The following is a 13,259-nucleotide window of genomic DNA, read 5'->3' on the forward strand; positions in this document are numbered from 1 at the left end:
ACAGTAAGATTCCAGGTGGCAAGATGGATTTTATCAGCTTGTGAATATAGAGATTCTGCAAACACTCCAATATATCATACTACAGGACAACACATTTTCATCCACCAAATGAAATTATGGCTTGAAAGAGCTTGACACCCATATTATTACCAGACATGCCCTAATTTGGTTTATATAAACTGTCGGACTTCTTGAGAAAACAGCAAGGAGAAAATAATATTTTATTATGTTTATGCTTTGACCGAATCATACAAAAATGGATACAATTACAAATAATTTTTTCTCCATATAGAATATATGAAACCTTAATTGTAAATACTTTTAACTTTCCAGGAAAAAGTTGATTTATGGTCTTACATTTTTATTATTTTCAGTTTATTTCAGGATGATATTGAGACGTACACTCCAATCGCCACTCTTCCGCACTCTTCTACTTTAGCGTCATCGATTCAAGAACCACGCCACACATCTCCCAAAGGATCACCTGGTGTGTATTTTGCTTTTTTTCATTCTTTTTCCTTCTTTTATTCCTCTTATATTTCTGAAACATTTATTTCTTATATTGTCACTGTATGTTGTCTGGTTAAATGTAGTGTAAAATGAAATAATGTAAAAACAACTGATAAAGTGATGGAATAACTATAGAAAATTTGATGTATGACAACAGTGTGATTAAATTTGGCCACCATCATAGGAAAAAACAAAATTATTTGAAAGCTCAATTGTACAATTTTTTTGTTAGACACCACAATTAGGAATTTTATTCTTGTAAGTCCAAAATGTATGCAATTTTGTTATAGGTATTATTTTTTTATTGTTTTATTTTATTTTTTTTTTTGGTGTTAGATATTTGGAACTGTAGTTTACCTGACACAACCATAATAAAAGTTCTGTTTTTTTTTGTTAATTTTGTGATAATTGCTGTATATTTACAACTCCGAAAGATAACTTTTATATATGTACCATGTATGGCAAAGAGAAATAAATCTTATCATTTTATATAGTTGTACCCAGAGCCAATGCAAGAGCTCCTGCTCCATATCGCAGGGACTTTGATGCAAAACTTAGGAGTTTCTACAAGAAATTGGAAAGCAAAGGATACGGGCAAGGTCCAACCAAACTGAAGTAAGTCATACTCTTTCTCTGATTAATATTTTTAATGGGCACATGATTAATATTAAATATTATTGTAAAACAAGCAAACTTGGCCATTTGTACACTCACTGTGTGTACATTTCAACCTTTCTATCTAAAATTGGAGTTATTACTGGTTGTGACCATGCTAGAATCACTACTAGAGAGGCTACCTTCACCAGACTTCTGTTAATGGATGTCTTGAGCCCTGTCTAGGCTGTCACATTTTATTTGATAAAAATATGATGACATCACATCATGACCATATATAGGCACATCATAACTATATATGGGCACTTAACATTTATTTGTTAAAGAAAATTTCATAATCTGAACAGCTTAATTTAAAGTAAGAATTCAAATTTTCCACTCCCAATTCTGTTCAGTTGTAATACTTGACAGGAAATTTATCAGAATGTATATTTAACAACTGTTATGTCTGCTTGAAATGTATAGTAATACAGTATATTTGAGCTCACACACCATCAACAATAAGTAAATATCGTTCATATTATATTAATAAATATATTATTAATATCAGTATTTATAGTAATGTTTAAATTACATTTCTGCTCTCCCCTCCCCCAACCCCCAGAATCACAATAAGACGGGAACATCTACTGGAAGATGCCTTTGGAAAGATTTCTGCAATAACGCACAAGGATATTAGAAAGTGCAAATTATTTATCTGTTTTGCTGGCGAGGAAGGGTAAGTCAAATGATTGGCATTGCTCTAGAGTTCATGGAGAGTTTAATATTAGGAGGTGAATCTTAGAATGTTTTTGACATTTTAGTGATATCCCATGCATATTAGCTGGCACATAATTTCTGGCTTGCTAAATAATATTTTTTTCTCTCTGAATCATAATAAGAGCTAAGCACATATAATTGTTATAATTTATAGGAACAAATGACTATAACATGTTTAGATATGAATTCTTTATAGGAATTATTGCCATAATTTGATATTTCATGTATAAAGATGGGTGCAGCATATTTTCATATATAAGTTCAAGATATCTCATAAATAATAATTTCAAAAATATTCATATTAATTCCTGAGAGAACTTTTTCATAAATATGATATTTCATAGATAAATATCAATTTTGATATGATTTTCACAATTGTGAAACTATTTGTATATTCAGTTTTCTGTATTTTAGTTACTAGTAGACATTTTGCATAAACTAGGTATTTATTTCAGAGATAAAAATGGTTTAGGAATTTTCATTTTCACATTTCAGACTTGATTATGGAGGTCCATCACGAGAGTTCTTCTTCTTACTATCAAGGCAACTCTTTAATCCGTACTATGGCTTGTTTGAGTATTCCGCAAACGATACGTATACTGTTCAGATCAGTCCTATGTCCGCATTTGTTGACAACCACATGGAATGGTGAGTAAATAAAAATTATTCTTTTGTTAACAATGAGAATGATTTCATTAATAATGAGGAGGCAAAAATGATGATGGTGGCAAAGAAAACTAGGACAGTAAGGGAAGTGATCTTCATAATTATAACAATTTCAAAATTAATATTTATAATGATGTGATAATTCAGTAATAAAACAAACAATAGTAATTAAGTAATAATAATGGTAAAATATGTTGAGTAATATTACTTTTAGATTTGATATAGAAAATATTTTCTTTGCCTATCAACTGAAAAAAATAGTACTATTCTTTATATTAATTATTATTTACAGACCCCATTGAGTCTTAATAAACATAAGGATTTTTGTAGTAAAATGTCAGTGAAAATTGAATAGTTTTGACCTGTGTTTCATTGAAAGTTTTTGAGAATTTTTCTACAGACAATATGTCTGAGGCCTAATTATATGATACAGAGACCAGTCTAGGTGAAATTTGTCTATGCTTTGAAACCTTTAATGATTGTCAGGTTCCGCTTCTGTGGGCGAGTCATCGGTCTTTCTATAATTCATCATTACCTTCTGGATGCTTTCTTCACACGACCTTTCTACAAAGCATTGTTAAAGCAACCCTGTACGCTGAGTGACCTGGAGTCTCTAGATAGTGGCTTCCATCAGAGTCTTTTATGGATGAAAGACAACGACATCACAGAGGCATTAGATGATCTCACTTTCACAGTGGATGAGGAAGTCTTTGGTCAAGTATGTTCCATGATATTTGAATACCATTTTATATGAGGCTTTACATCCCAAAAACCATCGTACTGTTGCCCATCGTACTGTTGCTGTATGTTAACTGAGTAATTAGCATAAGAATGTGCCAGTATTGTATACTTTAGTACAGAGAAGCTGTGATACTTTTACTCATATCTTTGGCAATAGAAAGTCAATTCCAGTAAATGACCCATCATTTTAAAACTTGTAATGTGGAGATAAGAATTATACTGAAAAGTATGTTTGAGTAATGTATGTTAACAACATATATTAGTATGTTTTATATGAATAATAATGAAAAAGCATCTATAGAGCTGAGTGTTTTGTTGACAGGTGATGTTCCTACATGTTGCACTTAAGACCCCAGTTCAAACCTGGCTCGAATTGGTTTTTAATAATGCTCTGAGTACTTGGCTGCTTGAATAACCCTAACATGGAAGATAGACAGGATAAGGGACAATGTATCTTTTAAATTTATAGAAAGACAATTTAACATCAATTAAGGAGAGTACACTTTTTCTAATTTTTTTTTTCAGGTTGTTGAGAGAGAGTTAAAAGCCAATGGTAAAAACATCCCAGTCACAGAAAAGAATAAAAAAGAGTACATAGAACGAATGGTGAAGTGGAGGATAGAACGAGGCGTATCGGAACAAACAGATACACTTGTACGAGGGTTCTATGAAGTAAGTGTAGCAGCACTGCCAATAATTTATAACATTTATTGTCATGGTAAACCAGAAATAGCCAAAAACACTATCAATTAAAAAGGGCAATTAATTAAAGAATAGTTGAGATGCAAAAATAAAAGCATTTTTAACCAGAAACAGATGGCCAAGTTAAAACAAATATGGAAAAATAGATTCGAAAAAGCACTTCCAAGGCTTATAGAGCATCACATGATTTATTTAAGCTGACTTTCTTAGATTAGGTAGAAGGTTAACCTCTTAAATATGGTGCAAATAAACATAGTTTAAAAGTGCTGCATGTTTTTTTCCCAGGTTGTTGATTCCAGGCTGATTTCAGTGTTTGATGCACGTGAACTGGAGTTGGTAATTGCTGGCACTGCAGAGATTGATATCATTGACTGGCGAAAAAACACAGAGTACAGAGGCGGTGAGTTCAAATACTCCACAGCAATACTAAATAAACTAGTTAAAAATAGTATAGAGTTATGATCGAGCATCCTGTTAAGACCTGTAATTTGGATACAGTTGCTCATTAATATCATGTTTTAATTGGTTACTTGTGAAGTTGAATTGACATTGTCAGAGTAGCTTACTCTTTAGCATGATGATGCAAAGTATTTATTGTACTTCACACAGCATGGCACAAATGAAATTGTTTTGATTAATGTAGTACACATAAAGTTATAAATATTAGAAGTATTCAAGATATAAATATTCATGAATACTATGGATGGGGTCTGATGACCAAAAAAATACGACAATGACCCAGCGAATAGATACAGCTGACCGTCGGCTGGCGAATTGGAATAGATGGATAAACTAACCAATCAAAATTAATGGCTGGTACTTAACAAGATAAACCAACCAATCAAATTTAATGGCTTATACTTAACAGGATAAGCCAAGCAAAAAAAAAAATGTAATAGCTTACACTTGATAAATCAACCAATCAAATTTAGAATAATTTATTATCCTTATTTTGATAATGAATCAATTTCAGGATACCAAGATAGGCATCATGTGATTGAGTGGTTTTGGATGGCAGTGGACCGGTTTGATAATGAGAGACGGCTGCGTCTACTTCAGTTTGTCACTGGTACATCTAGTATACCTTATGAAGGATTTGCAGCCCTTCGTGGCAGCAATGGACCCCGCAAGTTCTGTATTGAGAAATGGGGCAAAGCAACTAGCCTTCCAAGGTAATATCAATATTAATATTTTAAAATCCATAATACATTTAATGTATGTATAGAGTACTAGAGTGTTACGTCACGATACCATGTGATACTACTCTGTTGCTATCGTTGCAAAAAGAGTTCAAGCAGGCGCCATTATTTCCACTAACAAACCATTGATCCCATTTCTAACGTAATTATTAGGATGTTGTATCATACTTTTTCTTTGTAAATTTTAATTGATGATTAAATATGTGTTCAATAACTAATATAATGCGAGCAGGTTATACATTATTCATTCTTTAGCAATCAGTTATACATTATTCATTCTTTAGATGACATAGAATCTGATTTTTTAAAAAAAAATTCAATTTCAATATTTTACAACATTGTCCAGGATTTCTTAAATACATCACACATAATATCAATTGATGATTTTCTTTGGAAATATTTTTCTGAATTGCTTAAGTAGCAGTTGAAATTGAGGTTTCAGTTTTCGAACAACTGAGAAAAACAGCTTTATACCTTAGAGTGCATGCCCAGATTGTACTGTTTACACATAATAATATTAATATATATTGACATTTATGAAGCGCTCTACACCGGAAAACCAACCCCAGAGCATATGCAATCAATTCTAAAAGTCTAGTATTAAGATTATCAATCCATTGAGATTTATGAAGCGCTACACCGGAAAGCCAACCCCAGAGCAAATGCTATCAATTTAAAAATCCAGTATTAACATTATCAACCCATTGAAATTATTATCAAGAGAACATTTTATAAAAGTTACCATATATAGTAAATTTGCCTGTCTGTTATTCATTATGAAAAAAAATGAACAGTACATTACACTTAGCAAGTTACCAGTAAGCATTCTGGAATTGGAAATGTTATATAAAAAGTAATTGGGTTATTTATTTACATCGATTTTTTAAAATGAATTATTATTTAATGACAGATCTTCATTTTACTGTTTTCTTTTATTTGTACAGGGCTCACACATGTTTTAACCGCCTTGATCTTCCACCATACACATCATACGCCATGCTCTTAGAGAAGCTTGTCATCGCAGTTGAAGAAACCAGCACGTTTAGTATCGACTAGTTCTTACTGCAAGTGTGCACCCGATCAAATAGCATATTGTATTCAAAACATGCATGGAATTATGCGATTTCTGAGGGTTACTAGTAAGAGTTTGACGACAATGATGTCATCTTGAGGCATACTAAGCTCTACATTCATATTTTGTAATTTTTAACATAATTTGACATTTGAAATTGAACTAAGCAGCTAATATCTACCAAAACTGTATTGAGTTCTTTAACTAAGAATTATTTGAACTAATGCAACGTTTAACATAACTACACATGCACTTAATTATACCAACTATCATAGTGATTAGCTCTAGTATGTATCAGATAAGAATAGCACCACCCTCATCATCCCTATCATCATCATTGTCATCATCATCCTTCTTTATCTTCTTTCCATCCTCCTTTCCCTCTATTTCATCATTATCATTATTACCGTCATATTTTCGTCATATGATCATATTCACACATCATCTTTATCTTCCTCATTGTCATCATTCTTATCACTGTCATCATCTTCATCATTTTCATCTTTATCATCTTCATTATCCATAACACATTGTAACAAATCACATTTTACTACCATACAGCCAGAAGTCATTTCATACTGGAAAACCAATTTAATATGGAAAATAATGTATTGTCTATTATATGATATACTGTATTCATTTATTAATCAGTTAAAAGATAAGATTTATTTTTTGAATGGAATTTGTCTTTATTAGTTATTTAATATATTGCCAAATAACTTGTGTGGTATAATAACCAACATCACAGGGTACTGAAATGTCTTCTAATATTTAAACAATCAGAATTGTGAAAACTAGAGATCATATATTATTACTTCATATGTATATATATCTGTACCACTACATTTCTTTAACTTTACAAATTTCTGCAACATTACAGCACTTGTATTACAACACTGTAGCAATACAGTCTGTAAATCTAACATCACTGCAACACTACAGTAATTTTGCTCTGTCATCTGTGGCACTACATTATTGCGACGCTACAGTCATACAACACAACAGTGAAACTACATTAAGTCCACAACACAAGACAAGTACTACTGGTACTTGTAATTGTAGCTGTCTACAGCAATGTAGTAACACTATGGTCTGTAGCACTAAATTAATGTGACATCACAGTAACACGACAATTACACTTCAATCCCCTTACACCACTGTAACATTACTATGCTGTGGTGCTACAGTGGTTGTGGTCTTTGAGTATATAGTTTTCCTACAAAGGTCAGATTGTTATCTTGTATATTGTTATCACTTTCTTTAATTTGAAATGATTACAGATAAAATTGATTATAGCAATCTTGCATTTGATATCATCATCATTTTATAATTATCAAAAAAGTTACTTTAATTGTAGCATTGTATATAACCCCTCCCTTCCATATTTGCATGAAATTATAAAATTGATATGGATTATAGTATCGTGAAATTTGTTGTTATATCTACTCTTTGGCAGCCTGTAGAGGGCTGCATCTGATGTGGGTCTTTATCTATGCACATGTTCATTTTTGTATTGTGTTAATAAAATTCTTTCATAATAAAAATTAAATTAAAAGCCCAATAGATAGGTGTTGATATATTGATTTATATTTAATATCCTGTATTTATATTGTGTTGAATTAAATATTTACCTGTAAAGTGCATCTTAAGCTCAGTTTTTAAGTTAAGATTTTCTGAAGACCACATCATTTGGTTACTGTAATTTAGAAATTATTCAATTCCTTAAAATCCAATTTAGTGGTTTATTTTTTTATAATCAGAAGTAAGCACATATTTCATTAGAAATAAAATAGTCTTGTAGATGCAAACAGCTAACAGCAGCATCAAAGTCCACATTTGATATGTAAATATAGTTTATAAAAGTAGACAAATGATATGTTAGATATCCTTGATTTCTAAATAATTATAAAGAGTATAGGCCATCCTCTAACTAAAGACCCCTCCAATTAAAGACCACATTTCTGTAGTCCCAGATTAACAAATGTCTTTTATCTTTATTATTATTATTATTATTATTAGAGACCAAAGCTGCTAAACACCATGGAAATCCTGGTCCCAAAAGTGGTTCTTATTTGGAAGGAGACTTGTATTAATTAAAATAATTATAATTGTATTATAGTAATAATTGTAATAATTATTATAGTTGTATAATTTTAATAGTATGTATTATATAATATAATTATAACAATTTTATTAATATAACTATAAAAATTAAAATAATTTTAATCATTTTTCTTATTATTTGTAATTATTTTTTACAGTTTTTGACAAGTCATGATTTTATAGTAAATGAAGTCTTTAGTTGAAGGATTTGTGACCAGTACTTGATCGATGATGGTGCATTAGTTTATTAATGAAGTTTATGCCACCATAATAAACAGTGCTTCAAAATGGTACGATTTATTGTGCAAATATCTGTAAATAGACTTTCTGAAAGAGGTTAGTAATAGTAACATACCAACATGCTTATGTTTATTTATTGCTGTTACATTTATGGCCACCAAAATCTTCCTGCTTCTTTCATTTTTTTATAGCAACCTTTTTTTGACGAATGCAAAAACACCAACAAAATTCTACAAAAATTTGAACATGCTCATAAGACAATGATTATGTTAAGACATGCTAAAAGCACGAACAAAAATTTATCCTGATTCCCCTAACCTAGCCCACACACACAGTCTCTAGCTAGGTGTAGGTGATTTATTTTGTAGTTTATTCTTTAAAAGAGTAAAGAGTATTACTATTTTGCTTATCATTTGGAAGTGAATTAAGAAAAGAGGAAATTTCATAGTTAAAACTATTTTTTAATATTGCAATTTTTTGGATTGGTATAATGGTGTAATATGAGTAGTTTTGATGGAACTGTTGTTTTACAGTAGTTCATTGACACTCTTAACAGGTGGACACATACTCTGGTAGATTTTCTATTTGCTGTGGATATGTCATTCCAGTGGGAAAAGCCACTTGTGGTTATGTCATTCCATGTGGATGCGCTCATGATGCTGGACCAAAATATCTTATACTTATTACTGGCTAATGTGTATTATTGTTTTTGTTTTGTTTTTTATATTAATTGCAATGGGTTTTATTAGTTTTCATGCACTGTACAACTGCTAGATTTTTAATTGTATTTCCTATTCTTATGAAGACTGAAGTTTAGATTATTTTCATATTTTTTTTTTCAAATCAAAGTGAGCATAGGTATTGTATATAATATATAAAGTTGATTTATAAGACTTCAAAAAACAAAACAAACCAAATTCTTACATATTTAGGTGTATTTGATTTAAGCCTGCATAAATCCAGTCTAAAAAAATTGAACATTCTGAGCTCTGTATCCCAGTAGTTGACTGTAATGGGGAACACCACACCATTATCCTACACAATATGTTCGAAATCCCCTAGAATTGTTGGACAAAATTATAAAGATGTAGTCTCTGTGTTGAACGTTTTAACTTTGGTATTTGAATTGATTTTCTTTGTATATTTAAGTAATTTATGAGCTTTACAATTGGAAATTTGAAGAAAAAAAACACCCCAATATTTTTGCCAATTGAACAGATGCAAAATAATACAGTTATATACAGTACCTTCTGTATAATAGACCCTAGACCCTTAAATTGACTGGTTATCAATTTAAGAATGTTCATAGTAAAGACTGTAAATTAGTGATTTTTCCAGTTGGTACTACAGACAGTATATCTTTTTTAATAAAATGATTTTGGAGTAATATATTGTGTTATTTATAAATGATCTTTACTGTAAAAATAGGGCCGCACTTTTCTTATCCTTGTAATACATAGTGCCACTTTGTTGCAAGTAGAATTATGATACAACAATTGCAAGTTTAATCTTATGTTTGTTTATTATATTTTAACAGGAAATGAAGAGGAGTAAAAATACAAAAATATTAAGTGTAAAATACAGATATTACAAATATTAATCACAAAAATTATAAATATTATTTCATTTGACGAATATTGTTCAGTTCGTGTTTTAAATGTACATGCTATAAGAATAAAGTTAGGGTTATTGTTGTTATTAATTTTTATTTTTATTTCATTGTTATGATTATTAAAAAGAGAAATCATTTGGAAACTTAAAATATTATAATAATAAGAAGAAGAATCAAAGTTCTAATTCAACATAAAACATAGTTTATAAACCAATAATTAAGTTTTAAAAACAAAATAATTAAATTGTAATTATTTCTGAATCACAAACTGTTTTTGTTTTGCATTATTTGTAAGTATAGTACATAAACATAATGCATAATGATTACATCAGTTAACGGTAGTATGAATCTTATTTTTTGTTATATAATGTGACAAAAGTTTGATAGAAAAGAAAAACAGTGTGCAAGCTTTTGAAGATAATACTTTTATTTTCAATAAATCATGTTTTCAAAAGAGAAATGTTAGGTCAAGATTGAACAAATTTAAATGATTATGTATTAGTAGACTTACTGAAGATCAATATAAATATGATATCAAATATATATATTAGTATTAATTATTATAAACATTGTCATATTTAATGTATATGTTCTGTATATTTTTTTCCATAATCTGGTATGCCTGTGTGTACGCAGGATTAACCCTCCTATACAGCGTAATATATGCAATTTTATTAATGCGTTTTTTTTTTTTTCCTGTTTTTCAATTTTAATGGGTTTTGATCAGTGTAATTTTATCTGTTTTACTTTGTACCGTTTGTTTTCCAATTACATTGTTCACCAAAAAAAATTGTTTAATAAACATGGCAAATATATCATACTGTATGTATATTTTGATTTTCTTTTTCTGTTGTTGACTTTTTGTTGTACACATTTTGATGTTGCACTTAAAATAAACGCATTTAAATGTGTCCACTGTGACATGGTGCAATATATCTTCAAAGGGAATGCTAGTGGCCGTAGCAGAGCGTGTGGGATCATTTGAGATGAAAGTCTATGTAAGTCATAAAAGATATGTAGCGCGCTTTTAGCGGATGAACTGTTATTACTGCTGGATTCCAAAGTGGATCACAGACAACATATTGGAGAAATTAAAAAGTAATAAAAACTACGGTAAATACAATATAATCATATTAAAAAAAATCATAATCTTAGTAAATAAATAAAGAATATTAAAAATTCATAATTTTTTTGAATAACAATAACAACATAATAATATGTTTATAGTGCTTATAAGCCTTGTTTACACGGCCATTACACTATAAAAAAAATTATTAGTTGTACCAGGAAGTCACATGATTAAAACTGACCTGAAAAAAATGCGCGCATTGCTGCTTATTTTGAAACCCATTGCCAAAAAAGTTTTAAAAATGTATGTAATTGATAAAAACATAATTTTTCAAATAATAATAATAATAATAATAATGGACTTCCAGTGATGAGTCGGGTAAAACAACAGCTAACTTGCATAAAGATCACTCCGATGATCTATGTTAACACTGCTGGGATGCAGAGGTAACTGATCCGTTATGTGGAGTTACTTTACACGGCCACGTAACACCTATATTAACGGATAAACGCGATCATCCGTGTAAACAGGGCTACAGCCAACAAGGCTTCTAAGCGCTTCCCTGGTGATTGGATCAAAATAATACTCAGCTCTGTCTGGGCAGAATTTTATGTTACATTTAGTAATAAGCACATTTTCCGTTTGAACCTACCACATTGCCAAAGACACTGATGATTACTATTAGGTAAATCCATGGTAAGCTCTGCTGGATTAGCTATACGAAATATACCGAAAACCTCGAATTGAAGCCTCCGGGCTTATTTTTTGTTTTTTGCGAACTTTGGATTTGCTTCTTTTCGAGACTGCTTTTGTAAAGTAAAGAGGAGGACTTCTTTTCAAAATGAATGCTGTAAATTTTGTGAATTTGTACTATAAAACAAATAAGGCCACTGTAACATCAATCTGTATCATGGAGTGTATTTAACTGGCATTAAATCACCTAAACTACTGTATAAACCAAGCTTGTGTTTAATTTATTTTGTTTTCTGAAATCCATGAGCAGTGTATATACTGTACAATCTCGAAAAGAAGCCTATGCTCTTGCTTCTTTTCGAGCCAGTGGCGTATCTAGGGGAGATTAAGCACACTGGGCATAATGACCAGACCTAGCATAAAAAGCTTTTGGGCATAATTTAGACCCGTTTAGCATCTACAGTAGCATATGTGCTGGCATAATTTTGGCAAAATTTAGCATAATTTTGTAAGTAAAATAACCCAAACTGGTTTCACAAAAAAAAAAAGGTCAAAATTGAAACCTAACAAAAATGGATGCCAGGTCAATTAAAATTATTTCATCCAAAAATATTACTCTTGTGAATATCTATTATCGATCCCCTCCAAATTATTCTACCACATCATCACTCTGGTTTTTTTTTTCTTTTTGCATTTTCCTGCACATCGTCTACAGGACCTTTTAATAAACTGTCTTAAAATTTTCGTAGGCCTACCTCCCCATTGTGGTGCTTTATAGCCGTCGAAAATATTTTGTAGTGTGCAGTGGGCAGAGATACCGAAATCATGATGTTATAAGATGTACAGTACTCTACTTTGGCTGTAGGCCTACAGGGCTCTTTTCGTTAAAACCTGGGTCATTTTTATGCAGTTCATTTCAACAACTTTTAGGCATCTTCTTTACTATGAAATTACATTGTGGTCGAAAAGTTAGAGGGACCAAAACCCCCTTAAAAAATGTGGGGGAAGTGTCCTCTCTCTCCCCATGATCTGCGTCCATACTGGTAACCAGTAGGCCTACATCCACTACACCCGGTCCCCTCAAGAGGCGGACACAACACCATGGTTGAAAAAATGGCTCCTCTGCCGGGAAATAGCACATGCATACTTTACAAAATGAATGTCCCTCATCAACATCATCATCATCATCAATATCATCATAACCACCACCCTCATCATCCTCATCGTCATAAGGAATGGCGCATTAGAAAAAGAATACCGGTAACGAATTGTTTTTTT

At 31.0% G+C, this 13,259-nt stretch overlaps 1 protein-coding gene across 1 annotated transcript in view; it reads left to right on the forward strand.

The window, feature by feature from the left end:
* The window catches only part of LOC117101707 (E3 ubiquitin-protein ligase HECW2-like), a 67,212-nt gene extending 58,936 nt beyond the window's left edge, over nucleotides 1-8,276 (forward strand). Inside the window, exons 18-26 of the mRNA XM_033241742.1 lie at nucleotides 375-487; nucleotides 1,005-1,125; nucleotides 1,730-1,843; nucleotides 2,380-2,532; nucleotides 3,037-3,268; nucleotides 3,817-3,963; nucleotides 4,279-4,393; nucleotides 4,967-5,165; nucleotides 6,137-8,276. Coding sequence (XP_033097633.1) covers nucleotides 375-487; nucleotides 1,005-1,125; nucleotides 1,730-1,843; nucleotides 2,380-2,532; nucleotides 3,037-3,268; nucleotides 3,817-3,963; nucleotides 4,279-4,393; nucleotides 4,967-5,165; nucleotides 6,137-6,248 — 1,306 coding nt within the window. The 3' untranslated portion in view covers nucleotides 6,249-8,276. The remainder of the gene's footprint in view (nucleotides 1-374; nucleotides 488-1,004; nucleotides 1,126-1,729; nucleotides 1,844-2,379; nucleotides 2,533-3,036; nucleotides 3,269-3,816; nucleotides 3,964-4,278; nucleotides 4,394-4,966; nucleotides 5,166-6,136) is intronic.
* Nucleotides 8,277-13,259: the final 4,983 nt, after the last annotated feature.

Source organism: Anneissia japonica, unplaced genomic scaffold (genome assembly GCF_011630105.1).
Source record: "Anneissia japonica isolate Jap-2015-1 unplaced genomic scaffold, ASM1163010v1 scaffold1005_len2656397_cov198, whole genome shotgun sequence".
NCBI lineage: Eukaryota > Metazoa > Echinodermata > Crinoidea > Comatulida > Comatulidae > Anneissia > Anneissia japonica.